Source organism: Somniosus microcephalus, chromosome 11, assembly GCF_052327205.1.
Source record: "Somniosus microcephalus isolate GS21.2 chromosome 11, FLI_Smic_1.0, whole genome shotgun sequence".
Lineage (NCBI taxonomy): Eukaryota > Metazoa > Chordata > Chondrichthyes > Squaliformes > Somniosidae > Somniosus > Somniosus microcephalus.
The window spans coordinates 40,898,070-40,925,884 of NC_140997.1; the positions used below are offsets into that span (position 1 = coordinate 40,898,070).

The 27,815-nt window shown below is 42.3% G+C and overlaps 1 protein-coding gene across 4 annotated transcripts in view; it reads left to right on the forward strand.

Annotated features, from left to right (window-relative positions):
* epn2 (epsin 2) overlaps positions 1–27,815 on the forward strand; it is a 95,031-nt gene that overhangs the window by 25,575 nt on the left and 41,641 nt on the right. For 3 of the 4 annotated variants that reach the window (XM_086000538.1, XM_086000541.1, XM_086000539.1), the window contains exons 2-3: positions 11,206–11,279; positions 11,665–12,458. In XM_086000538.1, coding sequence (XP_085856664.1) covers positions 11,861–12,458 — 598 coding nt within the window. In that variant the 5' untranslated portion in view covers positions 11,206–11,279; positions 11,665–11,860. The remainder of the gene's footprint in view (positions 1–11,205; positions 11,280–11,664; positions 12,459–27,815) is intronic. The other variant, XM_086000540.1, reaches the window with a different exon arrangement.

Sequence of the window (27,815 nt, forward strand, 5' to 3'; positions counted from 1 at the left end):
GTAATTTGAGAGAGCTTAGTCTCTTGTTTCCGGAGTCGCTATTGCTCTTCTGGTCTTCGGAGCTACTGTCCGTCATCATTTGTACCTTTCTGTACTTTTCCTTATTGATTTTTTTCCTGTCCGTGGATTTTTTGTTTCCAGATCGGCATACACGTGCAATGTGTCCAATCTTTCCGCATTGCCTGCATGCTTTGTCCTTGAACCAGCAGTCCCTCTGGTCATGGGTGGATCTGTCGCAGCGATAACATCTCTCTCAACCCTGTGTCATTTCATGGGTGCCGAAGTCCTGTGGCTTTTGCTGTATCTCTGCAGCTCCTCTTGCGGCTGCTTCGTATGATACAGCCACACTGAAAGCCTTGTCCAGTGTCAAATCTTTCTCAGAAAGTAGCCTTTTCTGTGTTCCTTCACTTCGAGACAAATTCGTCTGCCGTCTCCTAAGAGAATCTGCCAGTCCTGCCCCGAATTGGCAGTGCTTTGACAGCTTCCTTAATTTGGTGAGGTAATCAGCGTTACTTTCATTCTTGTGCTGATTCCTCCTGAAGAATTTGAATCGTTCCGCTATCAGCAGCGGTGTTGGGTTTAAGTGCTCCTGTAGGGTATCAACAATCTCCTTAAAATTCTTGTCCTTCGGTTTGGCTGGAGTGATTAAGTTTCATAACAGCCCGTATGTCCTTGCGCCCATTAGATTTAGAAGTACTGATGCCTTTTTATCATCCTCTATTACATTTGCTGTGCAATATACCTCCACTCTTTCCACATATGTCGTCCAATCCTCTATATCGCTATCGAAAGCAGTAATATTGCCAGTCTTAGGCATCCTGGAAAAAAAATCGCGCCTCCCGCGCTTTCCTTTCTTCCCCGCAGAAAAAAAATGGCGCCTCCCGCCGCTGCCGCTTCTGACAACGCTGTTCTCCGCGGTTTTTATTTACATAGGTATTTTTAATAGGTGGAGACTCGTTCCCGCTGGACTCTCTCTGGAACTTTTCCCTCCCTCTGATTGGTCCGAACGCCGACCTGCTTTGCATCGCCGGCCGTCTCCCGAGTGCTCCACCCTCTGTCTCCGTTTGCCTCCGGCTGCCTCCGCCTTCGCTGCTCGGCCCCGCTGCAGAGCCAGCCGATGGAGCCCCAGCCCGCCGCCCAGGAAGGATTATTGCAGTACCTGCCACCAGCTCGGCTAGCTGGTGAAACCACAGTTTTTTTTCTTTCTTGTTTTTCTTCGACTTTCGTCTGAGGAATCGATCTCCTTGAGGTGCTGCCGAATTGCAGGTAAGTCCGTTTCCAATTTGTCGCCACTGTTGTATCCGTGTGTTAATGGAGACACGGAATGCAGGAGTTGGTTTCACAGGTGTTTACTGAACAAAGCCTGGAGGTGAACTAACAGATACAAGACACTATACAGGCTTATATAGCCCGAGTGGCCATTACCAGCATTACAGTACACGGGCTCTTAAAGGCACATACACCACAACCTTCCCATCCTCGCTCCCATCATTTGTCTTTGCTCATCCACTTTGCCTTCCCATCATCCCATCCCCTTCCACATCCTAATTCCCATTACTGATCCTATCTCTTACCCTTTTGAACAATCTATTCAAACCCTTTATCCGCCCTTCCCCCCCTTGCTTCACTTTCGCTCATCTCCCATAATCATGCAATAACCTGTCACTCCCATTCATTTCCCACAAGGTCAGGTGGCGAGAGACTAGAGACCACCCACCCTCAACCTGTTTCCTGCCACTCCTTGTCTCTTATCTGATTTCTTAAAGGAGGCTTTGTTTACTTTCAAAATACAACTTAAAAAAAACTTAATTAGAAAGACTGTCTCTATTATCACAGAATCACAGAAACCCCACAGTGCAGATAGAGGCCATTTCGGCCCATCGAGCCTGCACCGACACACATCCCACCCGATCCCCGTAACCCCTACACCAACACATATCCCACCCTATCCCCGTAACCCCACGTATTTAATCCCCCCCTAACACTAAGGGTCAATTTATTATAGCCAATCAACCTAACCTGCACATCTTTGGACTGTGGGAGGAAACCCACGCAAACACAGGGAGAATGTGCAAACTCCACACAGACAGTCACCCGAAGCCGGATTCGAACCCGGGTCCCTGGCGCTGTGAGGCAACAGTGCTAACCACTATGCCACCGTGCTGCCCTCTTGTTCTTTGCGTCACAGGTATTAGCAATTACAACATTCACATTTTCTATCTGTTAACATAAAACGTGTAATAATTACTTTCAAACTTCAACTGGTATTTTTAAATTTAGCTAACATTAACCAGACTCTCTAAGCTTAATATGCTTTTTAAAGTTTATAGATAGCAAAATGAAATATACATCAAGTGTGCAATGTGGTCACTATAATTTTTCTCACTGTCACACAAGCACACAGCCTAGCCTTTCTGTTTTTAAAAACACCCAAGTAAATTTTACCAGAATAAAGCTTTTAAAATTTGTCCTCCTAGCTTTTCTTCAAATAATTTTGAAAAGAAACTGCTAAAAGACTAAGAGAAATATTCAGCAATATAGTTTACTGAACTGTACAGAGGCATCCTGGGAAATTGGATACACGATATATGGTCAAACTGTACAATTCAAGTTCAGCTCAACTGTGTCGTAGCTCGGGAGAAAAACCAGCCCAAGCCCAGGCTTTTGGAAGAGGGTGAGGCCTTCAATTAAAAACATTCATGAAGGCATTGAACCACATAATAGACAATTCTGTAATCTATTTAATTATGATGTTGTGAAATTTGTAATTTTTAAAATTTTATTTAAATCTTTATTTTGGACATTAGAACTGTCAGTTACTCAAAAAATTCAGGTGTAAATCTTTTCAGAAAGCATTTTGGATGATTTGTGGATAAAAGATAATAGTGCTACCTGGTGGTCAGATTGTGCAATTACAGGTTGATGAGTTCATGTGCAGTGTTTCCATTATCAAAATGGACATTGGAATTTATAATGGAAAATTGGCAAAAATGTGACCACAGGAAATAAAGTTTGGTAGTTGGAAGTGAGTCCAGATGTAAGATTTTTAATAAGATACCAATTAACCTCCTGTGATGCTCACAGAGCGTTGAGGGTGGGGAATAATTGGACCACGACGTGCAGATGTAATTCATTCCCCATTTTAAAGTCACATTTTATCCTTTTATTATTGTACAGTCGAGTCTGCCTAAATTTATACTCTGTCGGACAGGACAAAATTATATATACTATAACAATAGGGGAACTTTCCTTTATAAGCACTTGCAAATACTTCCAGATGCTCAGGTATGTCCTGTCCACAGAAAGCAGGACATATCCAATCCGGCCAATTACCGCACCATCCGTCTACTCCCAATCATCAGCAACGTGATGGAAGGTGTCATCGACAGTGCTATCAAGCGACACTTACTCACCAATAACCTGCACACTTATGGGCAGTTTGGGTTCCGCCAGGACCACTTGGCTCCAGACCTCATTACAACCTTGGACCAAACATGGATAGAAGAGCTGAATTCCAGAGGTGAGGTGAGAGTGACTGCCCTTGACATCAAGGCAGCATTTGACCAAGTGTGACATCAAGGAGCCCTAGTAAAACTGAAGTCAATGAGAATCGGGGGGAAAATTCTCCACTGGCTGGAGTCATACCTTGCACAAAGGAAAATAGTTGTGGTTGGAGGTCAATCATCACAGGCTCAGGACATCGCTGCAGGAGTTTCTCAGGGCAGTGTCCTAGGCCCAACCATCTTCAGCTGCTTCATCAATGACCTTCCCTCCATTATAAGGCCAGAAGTGAGGATGTTCGCTGATGACTGCACAGCATTCAGTGCCATTCACAACTCTTCAGATAATGAAGGTGGCCCTGGACGACATTCAGGTTTAGGCTGATAAATGGCAGGTAACATTCATGCCACACAAGTGCTCAGCAATGACTATCTCCAACAAGCGAGCATCTAACCACCGCCCCTTGACATTCAACGGCATTACCATAGCCGAATCCCCCACCATCAAAATCCTTTGGGGGGTCACCATTGACCAGAAACTTAACTAGTCCAACCACATAAATACTGTGGCAACAAGAGCAGGTCAGAGGCTGGGTATTCTGTGGTGAGTGTCTCACCTCCTGACTCCCCAAAGCCTTTCCAGCATCTACAAGGCACAAGTCAGGAGTGTGATGGAATACTCTCCACTTGCCTGGCTGAGTGCAGCTCCAACAACACTCGAGAAGCTCGACATCATCCAGGACAAAGCAGCCCGTTTGATTGGCACCCCATCCACCACCTTAAATATTCACTCCCTCCACCATCGGCGCACCTTGGCTGCAGTGTGTACTATCTACAAGATGCACTGCAGCAACTCGCCAAGGCTTCTTCGGCAGCACCTCCCAAACCCGCAACCTCTACCACCTAGAAGGACAAGGGCAGCAGGCGCATGGGAACACCAGCACCTCCAAGTTCCCCTCCCAGTCACACACCATCCTGACTTGGAAGTATATCGCCACTCCTTCGTCGTCGCTGGGTCAAAATCCTGGAGCTCCCTCCCTAACAGCACTGTGGGAGTGTCTTCACCACACGGACTGCAGCAGTTCAAGAAGGCAGCTCACCACCACCTTCCCGGGCAACTAGGGATGGGCAATAAATGCTGGCCTTGCCAGCGGTGCCCACATCCCATGACCGAATAAAAACATTTTAAAATTCTGGCTCAGATCGGCTCAAAGCTTTGATGGAGGTTTAGATGAGGAAAGAGTCAGACTGAGGAACATCAGCAGGGATTAGACCGGTTTGCTGAAGTCGCTCCTAAATGCTCTGCTGCTTAGAATTGGTTTCAATTTCTTCAAACTCCACTAAATTCTCTTTGTTACTGATCACCGATTTAATTTAATATAATGAATTAAGGGTATCACATAACATCAGAGTATTTGTTTAAATGTGATTTGATTTTATCACATAGTGTACTAGTATCAGTACAGTAAATAAAGCCTAGTGACAATACATAATTACGAGTTCTGAGATATATCACATTGCATTTGCACAGTTGGACTCCTATTAAGATGTCTTTGTAGCTTTGACCTATGACGAGGTGACTTTATTTTCTCAGCACAGTTTGTGAACTTCCACATTATTTATTTCAGTGACAGCGCGCCAGAAAATCTCATTAACCATGCAATTTCATCTTTATTTTGCTTTTTATTAGTTTCCAATACCTGTGCAAAGGCAGTGTACTATCTACAATTACCATACATGTTTTTATTTTGTTCTGTATCTAACAATATAAACAAAATGTTGAAATGTCTATCATTTTTATTCCAATTGGAAATATGTGGTCCATCTCACTTACCAAGAAACAAATCTACTAATCTCTCTGGTTTCTTTTATGGTTCCTCCACTCCTGGTAGTACTTCAAACTTATGTGTGAATGCATTCTGCAATATTTGCTGGCCAACCATTGGGTGGTATTTCACCTGTGTACTCCTGCCTTAATTTCAAATGATATATGATGAGAGACGTGGATAATGTGATTTTAAACATACTATTTAACTTGAACTGTAGGTAGAGAACTATAGGATACAAATTTAACAAGACTTGAGGATAGAAAAGTTTCTTCCTCTCCATGGTGGAACATATACAATTCCAGCCTGTTACTTATATATAATATATAACAAAAGTATAAAGGTAGAAATTGAATTTTACTAGATTATATTTGAGGCAGAAAAAAGTTGTCGAGACCTTTCCCTCAAAGTTAAATAAGTGGAGTACAGTCCATGATAAAGTAATTTGTACGTGGCCCATTGGAGGAGTGCATTTTGGAAATGGCCTTTTCTGGTTCCATGTTTTATTTCCCCATAACCCCCACCTTATTTAGCAACCTCTATGGATTAAATGACGATGCCAGTAGTAAATTTAGATTCTCAATTGAACATTAAAAATTTAGATGCTCTGAGACCCTGATGTTGGGATGATGCTGCCCAAGAAGCAATTTGTTTTGCTAGGAAAATTATATTGAAGATGAGAGAGTGCAGTATGCTTTTTTAAAATAGAAAGTGGATCTTTTCTATTGCTGTGTATAGCATTCCAGACATAGTAATAAAACCACAAAAACATGACCTCCTACTTACTGAAGGTTGAGCTTCTTTACCAGTACAGGTAGACTATCCTTTATCCGAACTTCCGCAAACCGAAACCCTCTAAAAACCGAAAGTTTTTTTGTTCAGCGTAAGTCGTGCGCACGACGCCGACCCCCCCCCCCCCCCGCCGACGCCGACCACCGCCGACCCCCACCCCCGACAAATTTCCCAGTCTTATAAAATACCTTCTGAAATCCGAAATTTTCCGAAAACCGAAACACGGCTGGTCCCGAGGTTTTCGGATAAAGGATAGTCTACCTGTATTAAGACCTTCTGCAATTAGCATAAAAACTAAATGTAACAAAAGAGTTGCTATAAATTCTATTATTGAAGTTCATTGTACTCATGGAAAAGCTGCGCTTTTTGAGTGCTGTCACCAATGGCATAATGTAACCCAGTCTCTTAACATTGGACTGAAACATAAATTGTTTTGGGCTGACCGCACAGCTCCCTGAAAACTGGATTTGCTGTTCAGCCACTAAGCCAATAACTTGCAATAAAAACAGAAAATGCTGGAAATACTCAGCAGGTCAGGCAGCATCTGTGGAGAGAGAAACCGAGTTAATGGCCCAGAAATTCGGGTCTCCACGGGTGAGTACGCATGGGGTACTCGCCCGTAAGCCCAATGGAAGTGCCGGTTTCCTGCATGCACTGCGCATGCGTGGGAAACCGGCACTTCCGTTCCCCTGAAAGAAGGTGTCTGGAGTTCGAACGCGTGCGCAGGAGAGGCAGCGCGTGCGCATCGAACTTACGTTTTTTTTGCCGATTTTCCCAGGAGGGTAAGTCCAGAAGTTACAAATATAAAAAGCAGGTGTAAGGCCTGCTTTTTACAAGGTGAGTGGTGAATTAATTAAAATTAAAACATTTTTTCCACAGGTTTATTATTTTTAAATACTTTAAAGAAAGGTAAGTTTATTTTTTAGCCCCGTTAGAAAATAAAATTATTTTTTTCAAAAATTTAAATTATTGTTTAAAATAGTTATTTCATGTAATTTATAGTTTATTTAAAAAATGTGACTTTTTAAAAAATTTATTTGAAGATTTAGTGATGTTTTGGGGCTGGGGGCTTGTAGTATTTATAAGTTTGACAGCCCTTCCTGTCAAACTTATGAATGAAGCATTCCCTGCTCCGATTGGCTCCCCATGGCCCACATGATCCCAGGGGATGCATCAAACTAAATGCGCCCCTGGGATACGCAAGCACTGCGCGCCGGCAGTTGGAGCAGGCCCAGGATCGGAATCCCACACAGACCCACAGCACAACGGCCGGTGTGAAAGGTAAGTGCAGGTCGGGGGCTTGCACCCGCGGGAAGCCCTCGACCTGAATTTCTGGGCCAATGTTTCAGGTCGATGACCTTTCGACAGAACTAGTAAAAGTTAGAGAAGTATCAGATTTTACGCAAGTGCAGGGGCAGGGTAAGGAGGGGAGGAAAGAATAAAAGGGAAGGTCTGTGATAGGTCAGAGTGGGAGTGGAGCGGAGAATTAAAGTGACAGGCGACTGGAAGCTCGGGGTCACGCTTCCTGACTGGAGGTGTTCTGCAAAGCATTTGGTCTCCCCAGTGTAGAGGAGACTGCATCGTGAGCAGCGAATACAGTATACTAAATTGCTGTTTCAGCTGGAAGGAGCCCTGTTTGGGGCCCTGGACAGTGGGAAGTGAGGAGGTAAAAGAGCAGGTTGCATCTCCTACGCTTGCACGGGAAGGGGAGGGGGTGATTGAGGAGTGGACCAGGGTGTCATGGAGGGAGTGGGAATGCTGAAAGGAGAGGGGAGAGGAAGATATGTTTCGTGGTGGTATCACACTGAAGGTGGCAGAAATGGCGGAGGATGATCCGTTGAATGTGGAGATTTGTGGGGTGAAAGGTGAAGACAAGAGGAACCTTATCATAGTTTTGGGAGGAGGGGAATGGGTGAGAGCAGAAGTGCAGGAAATAGAACAGACATGCTGGGGGCCATGTCAACCACGGTAGAGGGGAATCTTCGGTTGAGGAAAAAGGAAGACATTTTTGGAAGCACTAGTATGGAAAGTGGCATCGTCAGAACAGATGCAAAGGTGACGGAGAAACTGGGAGAATGGAATAGAGTCCTTACAGGAAGTTGGGTGGGAGGAAGTGTAGCCCAGGTAGCTGTGGGAGTCTGGGTTTATGGTGGATGTTTCTTGCTAGCCTATCCCCAGAAATGGAGACAGAGAAGTCAAGGAATGGCAGGGAAGAGTCGGAGATGGACCGTGTGAAGGTGAGGGAAGGGTGGAAATTGGAAGCAAAGTGAATGAAATTTTCTAGTTCCGGGCGAGAGCAGGAAACCGCACCAATAAAGACATCAGTGTACTGGAAAAAGAGGAGAAGGAGGGGACCTGAGTAGGAGTGGAACAAAGAATGTTCCACATATCCCACAAAAAGGCAGGCATAGCTAGGACCCATGTGGGTTCCCATAGCAACACCTTTAATTTGGAGGAAGTGAGTGGAGTCAAAGGGGAAGTTGTTCAATGTGAGAATGAGTTGAGCCAGGCGGAGGAGGAGGGTGGTGGTGGATGGGAATTGGTTGGGCCTCTGTTGAAGGAAGATGTGGCGCGCCCTCAGGCCATCCTGGTGGGGGATGGAGGTGTAGAGGGATTGGATGTCCATAGTGAAAAGGAGACGGATAGGGCCAGGAAACTGTTAGTGGCGGAGGGTGTCGGAAGAGTCGCGGATGTAGGTGAGAAGAGACTGGACAAGGGGGAAAAAAAAATAGAATCGAGATAGGAAGAAATCAGTTCCGTGGGGCAAGAACAGGCTGAAACGATGGGTCTACCAGGGCAATCCTGTTTCTGAATCTTGGGAAGGAGGTAGAAGCGGGCTGTGCGTGGTTGGGGAACTATGAGGTTGGCGGCCATGGAGGGAAGATCTCCAGAGGAGATGAGGTCAATAACTTGATTCTACTTCTTACAGGGTTTCCTTCAAGGCTTTGTAGAAACAGAATCATCAAGATTAATACAGCAGATGTTTCGAGGTTTTATTATTCCTGTGTATGTTCATCTATACATAGCTTGTTTAGTATATTTTCTTAATATTTAAAGTCTGTTTTATCTCTGGATTCTCAGTTATCAATTTGTGCTAGCTTACCAAGTGTTAATCCCTTCACCAGCTTAATGTGAAGCATTGCTGAAAAGCTGTTGACATGATGCTGCTCTTCTGGGTTCTTAGAATTTACGAATAAAGTTGAGTTAATTAGTACGCTTGCAGCACCTGTACAACTTTTTAAAACGCTTGTAGCATCTGTGAACATTTTTTCTTTCGCTCTGATAAGGTAACATTGTTAATATAACCTTAAAGGTTAATGTATTCTGGGGATGTGATTCACTCATTCCAGCTGTCGTATTTGAGTTGATGAGGCCCTGATGGTTTGTATTTTTAAATTTTTTGTAAAGAGATTGAATGTTTAATTAAATTATCTGTTTGTGTCTTGCTGTTGCAAACAGTTCATCAAAATTACTTCATACCATGAAGAAATTGATGTGCAGCACGTTTTTCCACAGTAATTGTAAAAAAAACATCCAACTTATATTCTGTGGCAAATAGTGTACAGTAGATGCTACTTGTTGCTATTCTAATTGAGTGCTGAGGTAAACATGACAAATTATACTGGAACAACATAGGCCTTTAAGATCTTGGACCATTTAAAAAAAGAAAATTACAATATAATCTTGAAACGTGTACTTTTTGTTAGCCCTTTTTGTTGCCTTCCTCGTCAGAGAAGTCTTGTACAGGTTTTCTCAGAAATGTTGATGGCATGTAGGGAAAGCCAGGGAAAGTTAATCAAATTATTTTCCATTCTCTACTCCATTAGAAATGGATGAGGGGAAATTAATTTGGTAAAACACATTTCTCAGTTTAGCAGCAATTTATTGCTTTAACAGAAATATTTTTGTTGTACTTCACAACCTGCTGAAGGGTTTATTTTTTCAACTTTGTTACTTTTTGCCTTGCCTAATAATGAGGTCCATATGAATACGTGGCTACACAACTTGTTTGGAATTTTACTGCAGGAGAATCGTAGACGCTAACCTACATCTCATCATACCAAAGAGTGTTGTGTTAGTCGGCCACCTAGTGAAACTGGTATGACCCTGCCATGATCTATGGTGTGGTTGTAGCTTAGTTATGCAGACTGTATATCCTTTTGTTGTACCGTGTATGAGAGTTCTGCCTAGTGTTGTGACTAATGCATTTCAGTAGTACATATATTGCACTTTACTGTGCTTCTTCTATTGGATTTTCAGTGCATTATTTTAAAGCAGGTGTTAATATTTTTATTTTAAAGGGATTAATGCTTGTGTTAAAATAGGGAGATGAGTACATTTGTATGTAAACAGTCAACTGGGAAATCTCATCATTCAGTGCACTATGTCATGATATAAATTGAAGCCACTGGATAGAGGTCATTCCTCTCGTTTGAGTACAATGCGTGCATGCCAGGTTATACTGGACTTACTGCTAAAACTTTAAAGTAGAACTGTTCTTACACAGCCTTGTGCACCGTGGCACTTGTATTGAAGGAAGAGAGTGTCTAGTGCATGTAGCCAGTATTACCGGGCTGCTGCACCATTAGTTAACATTCCTCACTTGTGCAGGCAGATTAGCAAGGGTATTGGTGCGTTTCCCAGGCCAGTGCAGAAGTCTGATGCCATAATGCTTCATGATGTGCTTCATGGGGCAACTTCAGGGAAGTCTGGAACCCATTGTTTACTGAGGCAATCCTTGATTAAGTACTGCCAGCACAGTTTTATACAAAGCAATCACATTTGTTTCAACTTGCTATTAAAAATAATGCTGAAACAGGATTCAGCTGAGTCTTGTATTGGATATTCATGAATAGACCCTAAGTGTATGAATATATGACGTGCATTGTTTAAAAGATCTGATATCATTCATTCCTGCCCTTGCACTTATGTTTCATATTACCTGTAATGCATTGCTCCAAATACTAGAAAGGTTACACTTGTATTTATTTTGAACTTTATTTCCAGAAGCGATTGTCAGTACCTAATTATGCTTCTGAGTCAATTTATCAAAAGCCTGATGTATCCCCCCCATTAATGTCTTTTAGTGAAACAAACAGGACATGATTGGGCAATAATTTTCTGAACAGTTTGCTGAATAGTTGTATGGCTCCTTCAAAGAGTAAGTTTCAACATCAGTGCTTAATTTTAAATATAGAAGTTACAATTTTCTGTTTTTTTAAAAAAAAGTTAGTGCTGATGATCTCATTGGTTGAATTTGAGTTAATATTGGTAGAGGTGGTCATTAACCCAAGATAATTACATGTTATAATTTAGACGGCAAAACTCCTCAGCAAGATCAAAGTTTAGCATTGGTCATTTTCATAATTTTTACCAGCATATTTTTTAAAAATTGTTTAATTGGTACTAAGGTGGCTAAATTATATGCATAGAAAATCATTGTGCTGAATTTTATACAAGATTTGATAAATGTAGGTTTGTGAAATATAGTTTTAAGTGCAGTAGACTTAATAAATGCTCTTATTTAAAGATGTTTTCTTTCACAGGTAATTTGCTCAACAATGAGAATTCTCTTTGAAGAGAGGAAATGATTTTACCGGAAGACCTACAACACGCATTGAAATATACAAAGATTTTATGAGTGGTGTTCCCAACAGTAGCTGTTGGGTGTAAAAATCATTAGTACCATTGGGTAATTGAAAAAGGCCTTTTCTACTAGATTTCCTTTTGACCAGGTTCATCATGACTACATCAGCTATTAGACGGCAGATGAAAAACATTGTAAACAACTATTCTGAAGCTGAAATTAAAGTACGTGAGGCAACCTCCAATGATCCTTGGGGACCTTCTAGTTCCTTAATGACTGAAATTGCAGACCTAACCTATAATGTGGTGGCATTCTCAGAAATAATGAGTATGATATGGAAACGTCTCAATGATCATGGCAAGAATTGGCGACATGTTTACAAGGCTCTGACACTGTTAGACTATATGATAAAAACTGGATCTGAAAGAGTTGCACAACAGTGCAAGGAAAACATATTTGCCATTCAAACTCTGAAAGACTTCCAGTATATTGATCGTGATGGTAAAGATCAAGGCATAAATGTACGAGAGAAGTCAAAGCAGCTTGTCACTTTGTTGAAGGATGATGAACGGCTCAAGTCAGAGAGAACTCAGGCTCTTAAGACAAAAGAACGTATGGCTCAAGTAGCCACAGGAGTAGGAAGCAATAATCAAATTACTTTTGGTCGTGGGTCTAGCCAACCTAACCTGTCCACAAGCTATTCAGAACATGAGTATGGAAAATCGGGAGGATCGCCTGCTTCGTACCATGGTTGTAAGTAAACTTTTTTAATTCTATGCATTTTGCTGTTACTCGATGGTTATTGCATCCTTGTAAGTTTGAGTACAGTTGTGATACTATAAACAGTGTATGAAATGATGCACTTTTACACTATTTTAGGACTACTATTTTATGGTGATTGAATAATTGAAATTGTGTATTTCTTTTACAAAGTATTATGGCACGGTTGACAGTAATTTGGGGTACATTTTCATGAAAATCAATCGGTAGATTTGATTATTTTGTTTGTTTAGCTGTAATGAATAATTAATTTTATGACTTATCTCACTTTAAAGTCCAAGTTCCAGAGGAAAATGATATGGAAGATGCTCCAGATTATGGGTAGGTAGAGGTTTAAAGTAGCAGTATGAGGGGAGTGATGTCGTTTCAGTAGAATTGGGAAGGTGATCGGGGTATGGATCCAGTGGGAAAATGATGGTGGGGTATGGGAGGAGCGCAGTGTTATTGGGGGGGGGGTCTTTGGATTTTGGAGTAGTTGGATGAGACACAAACAAGCCTGGTAGGTAGTAACTGTGACACGCAAAAATTTAATACAGATTACTAGTGGATCTCCCATGGCATTGTTTATTGGAAGATAGAAGATAATGATGTTTCATAAGTGGTTTTGTAATGGCTTTGATCTTTTTAATTGTGGGGATATGCTGTTTGGGGGAGATTTTATTGGGTTTATAAAGATTCAAGATGTGTGGGAGCAGTTTGAGGAACTAGGGGAGAATAGTGTTCCATGAAGTGGTTGCAAGTAATTGAAAAGTTAGAGGATACTGCTGGTAGTGAGTACAGGAAACTTTGCGATATCCGGCACCGACGGGACCAAGCTGCTGCCGATCTATCAAAACTTCCGGATAGACCAGCGCTAATGTTGAAGGATACGGAGGTTTTCATCTCCGTATCTGACAACAAACACTCGTGCTTAGCAACAGCTTGTAAACACTCGGCCCGTACCTTGGAAGCGTCTCTGAAGCTGTTGCTAAGCTACAGAGATGCTTTCCAGTGCCTGACTGTTTATAAAAAAAAAAATTTAAATGCTAGGAGAAGAAAAAAAACCTAACCAAAACGGCTGCTGATTTCTGCCGTTAGATCGAGGTTTCCGGACATACAACCTCCGGATAAACCAAAGTTTCCTGTAGTTGGAATGATTAGAATAGTGACAAGTAAGGTGAGTTGTGTGGAGCAGTGAGAATTTGGGTTGGGGGAAGTGACAGTTTGAGGCAGTACTTATATTTGGGTGGGATAATGCGTATTAGGGGTGGATAATGGGTGGTATGTCTGTGTTTAATTGTCTACTTCTTGATTGGGACAGGGAGGGAGTAAATAGGGGGAAAAAAGGAATGGTGTGTACAGCTCGCCTTCCTTGAGCAGTATGTTCATATGCCTACAAGGGAGAGGCATTGACAGATCTAGTTATGAGTAATGAAATAGATCAGGTAGATGAGTTAAATGTAGGTGAGCACTTCAGGAAGTAGTGACTATAATATAAGGATTAAGGTCCAGATAGATCGGGAAAAGTTAGAACCAAAGCAAAGGCACCAGATTGGAATAGGGCAGATTTTAGAAAGATGAGTGATCTAGCTCAAGTGAGGTGGAAATAGAAATGAGCACAACCGCTGTGCATCAGCAGTCGAATATTTTTTTAAAAGAAGATTGAAAAATTTGCAGACTAAATGTATACCATTTTTTTTAAAAAGCTTTTAAGCTTTAGAATATTGATAAATAAAAAGGTTGGGAACCAACTAAAATTGAAGAGGGGGGTATGTGGGACCTATAAATATGATGAAAATGAGAGAATATGGGAAAATAAAGAAATGATAAGGAAAGCAAGGAGGCAGTATAAAGAGAGAACCTCAAAAAAGAACAATATATCAGTAAAAATAGAATTGATAAATGTGAGGGTGGATCCTTGAAAGGAGGGGAATAGCGAGTTTGTCTTGGGGGGGTGGGTGGAGGGGCAAGTGGAAATTTGCAGGGATGCATAACATTCTCTGTTTAGAAAAGAGAAGGATATTTGGGAGCAGGTAAATCCTGAATTGGTTAAAAGTGAGATGAGAGATATTTTAATAAATAAATAAAAGTTAAGTTAACCTAAGGAGGACAAAGTGCTGTGACCTGATGGAGTACACCCAAAGATTCTGTGGGAAATGGGGAAGAAAAAGCAGAAGCCCTAGAAAATTATATTGGATTTCTGTTGAGAGCAGATGTGTGGTGGAGAACTGAGAGTGACCATATAATACCCTTTTTCAAAAAGGGAGACCGAGCTAACCTGGGTAATTACAGGCCAGTTAGTTTAACATCTGTGGTAGGGCACATTTTGGAATCTTTAATTAAAGACAAAATTACTAAATATCTATATAAAGAGAAAATAATTAGAAGTAGCCAACCTGGACTTCAGAAAGGAAGATATGCTTGACAAGCCTGATGGAGTTCTTTTGAGGAGGTCCATTTTAAACAGTTAAAATATAAAATGTTCTCCTAATGCTGAAAATCACAAAACCTGCCTCTTTCTATAGCATGCTTTTTCTTGAGAATTAATGAGGGTGAAAATGGTAGGTAGTGCCAGTGAAGTTTAATGGAAAGAAGATGCCTTTGGAAATAAGGATGTGTCATTAAAAAATACAACAGGCAGTTGTTATAAATGCACATTACATGGAACAAGAAGCTAAAGTAAACTGGCAGTGCACAGGAAATTGTAGTTACATATTCAGACAAGTGAGGATAGTCAAGTTGGGAAAGCAAAAAGATTTGTTGGCGAGCAATTGTTCCAGCAACTGCAGTACAAAAAGCTGAAAAGTGTTGCTTGTAGAAAAAATTAATTGGCTTAACCCTGTCTCGACTGAGCTGTCTAACACCACTGTACACTCTGCTCTGTAAGCTTACTGAGAGAATCGATCTAAGTGATGCTGTATATTTTTCAAAGGTCATTCCCATGTGCTTTTATTGGAGACAAATTAAATGATAATTGTTATCTTGTTGGTTTATTGAGAGTCATCCAGTTGAGAGATTTATTTTTCTGTTAACTGTTGTGAAGAAAAAAATCATACAGCATTGCTGAATCTTTGGTTTCCAAATTTGAGAGTTGAAAAATCTGTCTGAAATTTCCATAATTTTCACCTGACGCCACTGTGATGCCAGGTGATGAAAGCGATGTTCAAGCTTGTCTTTGAAAGAGTATTGAAGTGAATTGCTGTTTACCTGGTGCTGATTACACGTGGACCCTATGTCTGTGGTTCTTGTGGCTGAGTTAAATCCAGAAATCAAGCAAACTATAGCAAGTCTTAATTCACTGTTTGGCCAATTTGAAAAATGGGTTTTGTTAGAGGTCTGGACGATGAAGACATCAAAGATGAATAGAGATTTGCAGGAGCTAGCTGCTTGACATTTGGGATCAATCTAGCGCTCCTAATCAGCACAAAATGTTAAACTCCACTCGATCTGGATATTTCGCATGACACACACCCTAACTTTTCAAAGTTCTGTTTATCATTCCTGTTGGAAAAGTTACCGTTGAGTGGATTTCAGCACGCAGGAGTAAGTTATCATTTGGCTGATGCCATGTTGATCACTTGCTGTATTGTAGTATGATACAGGACAGAAGGAGGCCATTTAGCCCATCGTGCCTGTGCCGGCTCTTTGGTAGAGCTATCCAATTATTCCCACTCTTTCTCCATAGCCCTGTAAATTTTTTAACTTCAAGTATTTATCCGGTTTCCTTTTGAAAGTTACTATTGAATCTGTTTCCATCGCTCTTTCAGGCAGTGAATCCCAACTCGTTGCGTAAACAAAAATTTTTTCCTCCTGTCGCCTCTGGTTTTTTGTCAATCACCTTAAATCTGTGTCCTCTGGTTACCATCCCTTCTGCCACTGGAAGCAGTTTCTCCTTAGTTACTCTATCAAAACCATTCATGATTTTGAACACCTCTATCAGATCTCCTCTTACCCTTCTCTGCTCGAAGGAAAACAACCCCAGCTTCTCCAGTCTCTACATAACTGAAGTCCCTCATCCGTGGTACCATTCTAGCAAATCTCCTCTCTAAGGCCTAAAGTATGTTGCCCAGAATTGAACGCCGTATTCCAGCTGATGCCTAACCAGTGTTTGTTTTATAAAGGTTTAGCGTAACTTTTTCTTGCTTTTGTACTCTATGCCTCTGTTAAAAGCCAAGGTTCCCATATGCTTTTTTAACATCATTATCAACTTGCTCTGTCACCTTCAAAGATTTGTGAATATGCACCCCCAGGTCTCTCTGTTCCTGCACTCCGTTTAAAATTGTACCATTTAGTTCATATTGCGCCTCCCCATTCTTCCTACCAAAATTTATCACTTCGCACTTCTGTGTTACATTTCAGTTGTCATGTGTCTGCCAATTTCACCAGTATGTATGTCCTCCTGAAGTCTGTTACTTTCCTCCACATTGTTTACTACATGTGTATTATATCAGCTAACTGTTGCTATTCTGAACAGAATGCTAGATGTTTGGAAGACAGTAAAGCCAAGACAAGTTTCTGTTTCACTGAATTTGGAGCTGTTTGGGGATTTTCGTAACATTTTGAAATTTGCCTTAAATTTGCTTAGATTTCCATTTGTAAGTAAAATTTTGTATTTTTGAAAGCAATTTGATCCCAGAAATCTACATGTTGCAGATGTTTGGATAATATAAGAGTGGCAACACAGTCTGAAACTGATCTTAACAATGAGTGTGTGTTAAGATTGTAATTAACAAAAAAAATCCCTCCATAATTAATTAATAATAGGAAGGCTCACGCACAAACACTGCAGCCCACTACTCAATGGATTGAATTTTCACTTTTACTGCCACGTGGAAAACGGGCAACGTGTACTTCAGTTGACTTGAATGGAAAGGAAAATCCGGCAGGGTGTAAAACAGGCAGCCAATCCACTACTGTCTGCTTTCCTCCTGATGGTGAAAGTGTAAATTCACCCCAATGTCAATTGATCCATTTTGTACTACTGTCTGCTATCTATAAATATCTGTTAATTCTCGAACGAGATTCCAGTTGGCTGATATAGGTACAATTTCTGCCGTCTTCCACTGATGCAAGTGTTAATGTAGCTGTAAGAAAATCAAAATCTACTCCTCTTTCATAAGCTTTCTTCATTTTGCATTTTAATGTACCTTATGTGAATTTAAGTATTTGTAAATGCCTGATGGAAATACCATATACTGTATAAGATTAACATTTGTTGTAGTTTTGTAATATTTTAAATCTCTTGTGTTGACATATGTTGCGTTTACTTCTACACAAGCTTCCCACTGTTTTTGTAGATCTGCTCCAACTCCCACATTTTCTCTTAATAGAAGAGCAGACAAAAATGGATAATTAAAGGACAACGTCTAGTACTTCACTTCTGTCTGTGGGTAATCCCACAAGAAACAATGTGAACATTGACAGTTGTATCCACTATAGTAAAGGAACTGTAGGAAGGTGCTGTATTTAAACTGTAAATGGACAATTCAGTGCATGAATATTCTTTGTTTTGCATTGGGTTGGATTAATGGGACTCATTGTCACTCCCTAATTGCTTACTACAGGTAGACTACCCTTTATCCGGACTTCCGAAAACCGAAACCCTCTAAAAACCGAAGGTTTTTTCGGTCAGCGTAAGTCGTGCGCACGACATGACCAGAGTGGCGCACGACTTACAGGCCTAGCCGGATAAGGGATAGTGTAGCATTTTTCCGCACTTCTGAAAACCGAAATCTTTATCCGCACATCCGAAACCAGAAAACCTCTGAAAGCCGAAAGTGGAGCAAAGCATGACTTCTGAAAACCGAAATGCGCACGACCACGACCCCCAACCCCCCCCGCCGTACCCCACCCTCGCCGAACCCCACCCAATTTCGGATAAGAGATAGTGTACCATCCTTTATCCGCACATCCGAAACCAGAAAACCTCTGAAAGCCGAAAGTGGCGCAAAGCATGACCCGACGCTGCCGATGCTTGACCCACGCAGGTGTTATGCTGCTCTGTGTGATATTTGCTGCTCTCTTAGATATTTGCAGCTCTGCTCTCTTAGATATTTGCTGGCTTTTAACAATTTGTGAAAATGCTAAAAAGAGCTGCAGATACCCCAATGGGTAATAGTGAGAAGCAGAGAAGGAAGCATCGCTCATTATCGATATCGCAGAAAGTGGAGTTATTGCAGAAGCTTGATCGTGGTGTGTCTGTGCGACATCTTACTGAAGAATATGGTGTGGGAAGTACCACCGTATATGACTTAAAGAAACAGAAAGACAAGTTGTTGAAATTTTACACTGACAGTGATGACCATAAACTAATGAAAATTAGGAAAACATTGCATACGGCAAAAAATGAAGATCTTGACCGTGTGCTGATTGAGTGGATTCGACAACGCAGAGGTGAACGTGTGCCACTGACTGGTTTGATGGTCATGAAGCAAGCTAGCATATACCATGAAGAACTGAACATTGAAGTTGAGTGTGAATATTCAGAAGGTTGGCTGCATAAATTTAAGAAGCGTCATGGTATAAGATATCTGAAAATCTGTGGTGAAAAAGCTTCTGCTGATCATGAAGCAGCTGAAAATTACATAGATGAGTTTGCAAAAATAATATCGGATGAAAACCTCAGTCCTGAACAAATTTACAATGCTGATGAAACAGCTCTGTTCTGGCGCTACGTTCCTAGAAAAACATTAGCAACGGCTGATGAGAGTGCACCAGCAGGTTTTAAGGATGCTAAGGACAGGTTGACTGTTCTTGGGTGTGCCAACGCTGCAGGCACACACAAGTTAAAGTTGGTAGTGATTGGAAAAAGCCAACATCCGAGATGTTTGAAAGGTGTATGCAATTTACCTGTGCATTATTATGCGAGCAGGAAAGCATGGGTAACCAGAGGAATATTTTCTCACTGGTTCAATAACCACTTCGTACCAGCGACACGAGCTCATTGCAGGCAAGTTGGACTGGAAGAAAACTGCAAAATTTTATTGTTCCTGGACAACTGCTCCGCACATCCCCCCTCCTGAACTTCTTGTGAAAAGTTATGTTTTCGGCATTAACTTTCCCCCTAATGTGACATCTTTAATACAGCCTTGTGACCAAGGAATTTTACGCTCCATGAAGAGCAAGTATAAAGACGTTTTTTTGAACTCTATGCTTGATGCAATCAACAGAGGCGAAGGAATCCAAAGCTTCCTGAAAGAATTCAATGTTAAGGATGCCATTTATGCAGTTGCTAATGCTTGGAACGATGTTGACAAACCAACATTAAAAAATGCTTGGCACAGACTTTGGCCTTCAACGATGTTTCATGAAGATGGACCTGCAGATGACGAGTTTGAAGGATTTCCTGTCAGTCAGGAGAAGATGATATCAAACCTCCTCACTTACGCCAAAGGTTTATCATCCGAAAGTGTAAATGCGTTAGAGGAAGCTGACATCGAAGAAGTGCTGAACATTGACAATGATGCACCTGTTGTGAATTCGTTGAGTGATGGGGAAATTGCTGAAATGGTGTTAAATAAAGACAAGCATGAGGACAGTAGTGATGATGATGATGACATTGTGAACACAGGTGAAAAAATCCCCATAGACGATATGGTGACAATGTGTGATCAGTTAATTGCTGGCCTTGAAAAACGTGCATTTATCAGTGAGCAAGAGATTATGCAAGTTTACTCAATTAAAGAGAGACTGCTTAGACAGAAACCAATGTTAATGAGACAGATGACACTGGAAGAAGTCTTTAAAAAGGCCGTCTGTCGTAGTCATGCTTCATCACTTGAGAATCCTGTTCCTGGCCCATCTTCAGATGTCCAACTCCAACCTGACGACAATGATGACAACACTGATGTACCATCTTCTCCAAGATCCTCAAGCCAGATGTAATGTACCTTTATTGCATGTTTATGTACAGGTATTTAGCTTAGTTTGTACCTGTACATGTTTGAAGTTTTACTGAATGTTTTCCTTACAAATAAACTGTACTACAGTATTTATCCCTGTAACTACAGTATTTATAGTCGTTATTTTCGGATAAGGGATAGTGTATCCTTTATCCGCACTCCCGAAAACCGAATTACCTCTGAAAACCGAAGTGTTTTCGCGCACCTTCCGAAAACCGAAATTTTCCTAAAACCGAAACACGGCTGGTCCCGAGGTTTTCAGATAAAGGATAGTCTACCTGTATTGGCTTTGGAGTTTGAAAAGGGATAGGTAAAAATTTGTGCACAATAATTAGGTTATTGCCTGCTGCATAAGCTTGTAAATGTCTATATAGATTCTTAACAGGATGATGGGAAGAGTCTGTCCAATATGTAAGTGAAAGCACCCTTTTACCTTAACTTTATTTTTGTTCCCCTATAGATGTGGGGGAGTGGGTGTAAAGAGGCTGCAAATGATCTCTTTCCCCCCCCCCCCCCCGCCTCCCACCAGTGTGCTGCACAGTGTGATTCCACTTTTACTGACATCACAGCACATTTTATTTGTTGCACTGTGACGCACTAAAGCAGCAACTAGTTGAAGCTAAAAGTTGGACAAAAAAGTAGTTGAATAAAAGATTAATTACAAAAAGTAAGAAAACAATAACAGCGAATTGAGAAGTACAAAGTGAATACATTTAAATAAAATGAAGCTTTACTTGTGAATAGCTTATTTTGTCTGCAAATTTTTGCTGATTTTTTTCAGTATTTATCAAAATATATCTGTATTCTAGCTGAAATTGTTCCTGCCATGCTATTGTCCAAAATTGGAAAAGTTTTTGGGCCAGAAATTCGCGGCCAAAGGCGTGAGTGCGCTCGGGGTACCCACGCATCTGGCCTTTGGAAATGCCGGCGTTCAGCATGAACAGCGCATGCGGGGAACGCCGGCATTTCCAGACCTCGAGCGCGTGCGACTGCACAGGCAGCGCTTGCGCAGTGAACTTCATAGATTTCATTCATGAAATCCGTGAGGGTAAGTCCTCAGAAGTTACACTTGAAAAAAGCAAGTGTAAAGTGGTTCATTGGCTGCGGAGGAAGAAACATTTTATCGTGGAGCTTCTGAAATGCAATATTTTTGTTTGGGAAAGGGAGGGAAGTTATTTTAAGAAATTTTAAGTAAGTTTTAAAGTTAAAATTTTTTTTTTTTTTTTTTTTTAAAAAGGGTTTTCAGAACGGTAGGTAGAAGGAGCAATTGTGGCTGTGTGAATGGAATGTGAGAATGAGTTATGTATGTATGTCCACATATATTCCTTTTACGTATATGTATGTATGTTTTATATTCCTTTAATAATGTGTATGAATGTATGTTTTTAATTATGATTTTCAAATAAGTTACTTTCTCTGAAAGTCATAACTAAATAATACATTCATACACATAAGTAAAGGAATATATACATAACACGCAAAGGAATATATACAGACATACATACTTTCAGAAGCTCCACGATAAGAAATATCTTCCTCCGCAGCCTCTGGAGCAACTGTACCCATGCTTTTTTCATGTGTAAGTTGTAAGGACTTGACCTCGCTGAAAGCAGTAATGAAAGCGGCGAATTATACTGCGCACGCGCTGCCTGTGCAGTCGCACGCGTTCTGCCTCTGAACCCCTTCGTTCAGAGGACAGGAAATGCCGGTTTTCCCCAAAAGCACTGTGCATGCTGAAAACCGGCATTTCATCCGGCCAGATGCGTAAGTACCCCGACCGTACTCGCGCAGTTGGAAGGGAATTACTGGGCCAACATTTTACATGTCAATAAAATGAAAAATTTAACAATTGCACGACTTGCCCCCTCGCATCTGCGACTGAGGGTCCAAGGAGGTGCATTGCGCAAGAGGTCATCATCGTACGTATCCTCACACTGTTCCCTTTGGGGAACTGTATGAAGCGGTGGAAGGATTTATGGCCGTGATTAACACTCATTCCGTGACCGTAACCATCTTTGAACCAGCCATTAGGGTGGTTAGTCCTATGGCGGGAGGGTTTTACGGGCTCCCACAACCCATCTGAGGGGGGGGGGGGGCCCACCAACACCCACGGACGCAAGTATCCCGCTGGATGTTCACCCAGAATTTAAAGTTGGAACTCCGACTCCACTTGCCGGGACTGTCTGGAGTGGGGTTCAAAACCCTACTCCTTCTGGCCCAGCGGCGGGGATGCTTACTGCTACGCAAAAGGCCCACTCCGCACAAAAGGTGACACCCATACGTTTCCTGCGCCTTTTCCCTCCCCGTGACTGGAGCCCTATGCTGCCATTTCACGTTGCTAATTGGATTGGGCCTTTGTCATAGCGGTAGGATCCCCGCCGCTGGGCCAGATCAGGGTAGGGTTGCGAACCCCGCTCCAGACAGTCCCGGCAAGTGGAGTCGGAGCTCCGGCTCTAAATTCTGGGTTGACATCCAGTGGGATATTTGCGTCCGTGGGTGCGGGTGGCCCCCCCTCCTTGTATAGCTTGTGGGAGCCCGTAAAACCCTCCCGCCATAGGACTAACCGCCCTAATGGCTGGTTCAAAGATGGTTACGGTCACGGAATGAGCGTTAATCACGGCCATAAATCCTTCCACCACTTCATACAGTTCCCCAAAGGGAACAATGTGAAGACACGTATGACGACGACATTGCTAAATAAATAAATGGAATTTAAAAAATTCTTTTAGGGCTTTTAAAAGTCTTTAAATTGCTTTAATTCTCTTTAAAACTACTTCAGATTACTCAAAATAATGTAAATATTTTTAAAAGTTTATAAAAGTTACCAAAATCTTCAAAAAACGTCCAAAAACCTATTTAAACTGCTGCTTTGCATGTAAAAATCCTTAGCAGCTTGACAGAAACATTGGGGGCGTGTCCAGTGAAACTGAGACCTCAAGGGGCGTGTCTCACTTACACTGCACCCTCCTGGCTTCGCGCTGGCTGCACTCCTGGGCGGCGTGACGTCATACGCTGCCCGGGATTCTTCTTTTTCATTCACCAAGTCCAGGCGTCCCTGGAGCTGATCGTCAGTAGCGCGGGGTAAGTGTAAATACGGGGCTTGCACGCGCTGCAAGCCCCGTTCTGGAATTTCTGGGCCTTTAAAAGTTTTTGTATTCTGTGATAGCGTAACCTTTAGAATGATAGAATTTTACAGCACAGAAGGAGACCATTTGGCCCTTCACACCTATGCTGGCTGTCTGAAAGAGCTATCCAGTTAGTTTCATTCCACAGCCTTAAAGACTTAAAATTAGTTTATACAAATATTGGCCCAGATTAAAATGTTTAAAATTATTTTTCAAAAAATCAAATTTTTATTGTATTTGCTGTAATGAAGGGACTTTAATTAAATTTGAAAATCAGAACATTTATTTTTATTGCAGTTGTTTAAATTATTTAATTGGGGTTTCCATTCATAACTGGAATCCTCCTTTCTCATTGGAGGACCTCGCCCACATGATCCCAGGGACGCTTCCAAACCGCCTGTATCCCTGGGATCCGTGGGCCTTTACGCAGGCATATACGCCTGCAGGCCCAGGACCCGAACTCTCTGTAGCTTTGGAGCCAGGAAGTAAGTTCGTAGATCTTTCGCGGGTCAGAGGCGTAGTCCGGAGGTCACCTCCGACCGCAAATTCAGGGCCATTGTTTACAGCCCCTGCCATAAACGCTCCTCCTTTGCCATGACTCGATCCTCCTCTGCAGCCATTTGCTGAGGCTGAAGCAGACTTTGCAAAATCATGATGTCCTGTTCAACACAGAGCTGAGCTTCAAAACCTCACATCCTATCCATCACCAAGACTACCAATTTTCACCTGTATAACATTGCCCACCCCTGTCCCTACCTCAGCTTCTCTACCCTGAAACCCTTTTCAATCCTTTTGTCGCTTCTGGACTCAATTACACTAATGCCTTATTTTCCAGCTTCCTGTTATCCACCTTCCATAAACTCAAACTTACCCAAAATGCAGCTGCCTATATCCTGTCCCCCACTAAATCCTGCTCGCCCCTTGCTGACCTTAATTAGTTTCCAAACATATTGGCCGGAAATTTTTTGGGGTGTCAGTGGGCGGGATAGTTGGCAGGTTGGGTGGGAAAGTGTTTTTTTTTTTACAGCAGGTCGGGAACCTGCCGCTACATGCCTTTCCCAGTGCCTGGTCTGTCAGCGCTGAGCAGACTCGACAGGCAGCGGCGGGCGACCCAATTAAACTAATTATAACGATAGCAAAATACTGTGGATGCTGGAAATCTGAAATAACAGAAAATGCTGGAAAAACTCAGCAGGCCAGGCAACATCCGTGGAGAGAGAAATAGAGTCCACGTTTCAGGTCGAAACCCTTCGTCAGGACTGAAAAAACACAGGAAATGAAACGGATTAAAAGGCCAGTTTGGGGGCTGGGAAATGGGGATGAAAGAACAAAAGAGAAGTGACGAGACATTAAGAGGTATTCAAAACGAGACGAGATGGTGATAGGACTAGTAAAGAGACAAAAGACGGCTCTAGATTAGATTAGGTGTGAAATGCGCTGGCTGAATGAGAGACAGCTGCCATGTGGGAGAGAAAAAAAAACTAATTATAATGTACTTACCAGACTCTTAACAGGCTTTTTCACCTTACTTTCCAACTTTAACTTCATGGCCACGGGAACCACGCTGTTCAGTGACCACGTCTGTCAACCTGAGGCGGGAGTTCAGTGGCCATTGCTCCATCTGATTACTTGACAGCTTCAAATGTATAGTAAAAGCTCCCACCCGATAGAGATCACTTTCCTCGGCCACAAGCTGTTCTTCACTGCATTTCCACAACAGATTCAGCAGGCTGCAAGTCTTTCCGCGAGTCTCCATCCAGTCTCGCCTCATTACCTCTCTCACCATTGACAGATCGCTTCTGTCATCTGTGCTTCACCTGCCATCTATTCCATCAACATGGGTGCCCTTTATATTGTCTTAGCTTGATCCTCAGAATCGGACCACGATGAATCCCAACACCAGCAGCACCAACAACACCAACCTCCTCCGCAATCACCTGATGCTGCAAGGACAGAGGGCATCAGCACCCGAGCACATTGCTGCCTGGGAGCCAGGGATGGTCTTTTCATGGCCAGATTTGCTTAACTTTACGCTGTACACACTGGCTGCCTCGTGATGCGCCAGGTTGGCACCACCCCACACCAACACCATAAAGCTTCCACAATGACCAGGCCATTCCTTTCACACTCATCACCATTACGGGGGGTGCCATTATGTCTCGCCATTCACTGCAACTCACTAAGCCACTTCCAAAGGTGCACACACATCTGTCCAAGACTGGAAAGTGTTGAAAATAAAGATTTCAATGTTTGACAGCACATAATAGAAACTTTACATAAACATTGGATAAAACACCCAAGTGGCTACCCTTGTGTGTTGTTACTTGGTATGATGGCACCAGGAAGAGGGTGAGTGTGAGGGGTGGCTAGTGAGATGGGGATGTGATAATGTAGATAGAGAGGGATGGGTGGAGGTGCAAGATAAATTGGCGTAAGGATGTGCAGGAGTAGGCTAAGCAAGGCAGAGTGATGGGGATGTGATGAGAGGCACAGCAGGATGAGGTTGAGTGTGGCTTTGTACTAACGTTTTGTGATCTAATGAGATCACTGAAACTTTTGCACCACTGCACCCAGGTCCTCCTTACGACATCCCTGCTTGTGCTCTCCTCTGCACTGTGCAACAAGGTTGTTTTGGTCTCCTGGGGAGGTGTCTTCCACCCATCAGAAGGAAAGAGGACCTCCTTGCATGCTCTGACTCCCTCCATACGCATATGGAGGGAGTCATGGGAGAACCTTAGTGCAACCCTGCACCTCTGTGCAGTCATTCAGTGTTTGCAGCACTTCAATGCTGTAGAACACTGACAGCACAAACGTCAAAAAGAAATGTGGCCATCGTCCCTTTAAGGAAACCGGCTGATTGACACGTCATGAATGACGTCATCGGATCCGCTTCCTCTAATTGGACCGGGAAACGTGCTGGGCGGGCTTAACAAGCCCTATCAACGTAAATTCATTTTCCAGAGCAGGATGGAGCGAGCAGTGGGGCCGCGACCTGCCACCGACATCGCCCGCCGAGGTAAGGAAAATCTTTGCCATTAAATGTCTACAAATGTCTACAAAAGAGTATTGAAGTGAATACCATGACTGGTGGCAAAGCCTACAACTCCTTGGTACCCTTCTCTGGTACTCCCTCCCTTAATCCATTTGCCATTCACTTTTTTCTCTCCTCCTGTTAAAAACCTTTCCAAACCCCATCCTTTTGACCAAGCTTTTAGTCACCCCCCACCCCAATCTCTCTCACCTTGGCTCGGTGTCTGATTTCTGAATCTCCATTTGTGAAGCATCTTGAGATTTTTTGTTCATTAAGTTGCAGGTTGTTGAATATAACAGTCCACAGATGTAATAAATCACTGCCAGTAATAGATGGCTGGCCTGGCAGTGAATTAAAAAACAGTAATTCAGTCGTTCATCTCGTAACCTCCTGAATTATGAGAGTGAAACTTGTACGAGTTACAAACTTTGAGACTGAATCACTACCTGTTAAGTCCGTGAATGATTGAGACACGGACCAGCAGGAGTGAAAACAAACAAGTCTTTGCTGGTGGAAGTCAATAGGGAAAACTAACAAACAGAGGCTCTCTAGCGCCTTTTATACAGGGGTGGTCACTGCCGGTACTGCAGTCTGAGACCAGTTATTCTCTTAAAGGTACATACACAACAGTTCCTCCCCTTTTTAGATTAACATTCATTTAACAACTAAATGATAACGAATTACAATCACAATTACTGTTGCTAGATACATTGGTTAAGTTTAAGCAATTATAAGTTCAGTCTTTGAGGAGGCTTCCTGATTCTGTCTGGATAACGCCTCTTTGGGGTATCAGGTTCTTCTGGCAATGTTGCGTCGGGATCAATGTCTTTGTTTGTTTGGTTCATCTGCTTCCAATATTACCGGTTCTGCGGTAGCTGCAATTGGAACGTCAATTTCATTACCAGGTGTATCAGATCGTGGTGTGGAGTTGACGTTTTCCAGTGACTCTAGAATCTGGTCAGCATGGCGTCTTACAATGCTCTCCCCAACGTCCACGGTATACATGAGAGGTCCTTGTCGTGTACAAATCGTTCCTGGCTGCCATTTCTCAGTGCGGTAGTCCCGGGCCAAAACTGGTTGACCTATCTTAAAACTCCTGGTCGGCCTTTCATTCATATTCTGAAACTGCCTGTTCTCCATATCTCTTCGGACGTTTGGCTTAACCAAATTCGTAGTCTTCGATTGAAGAACATCATGGCTGGAGTTTGGTTGGTAACCGCATGTGTCGCATTACGGTAGGCAAACAAGAAGTTGTCCACCTTGTGTTGGAGGGGTATATCATCATTACACATTG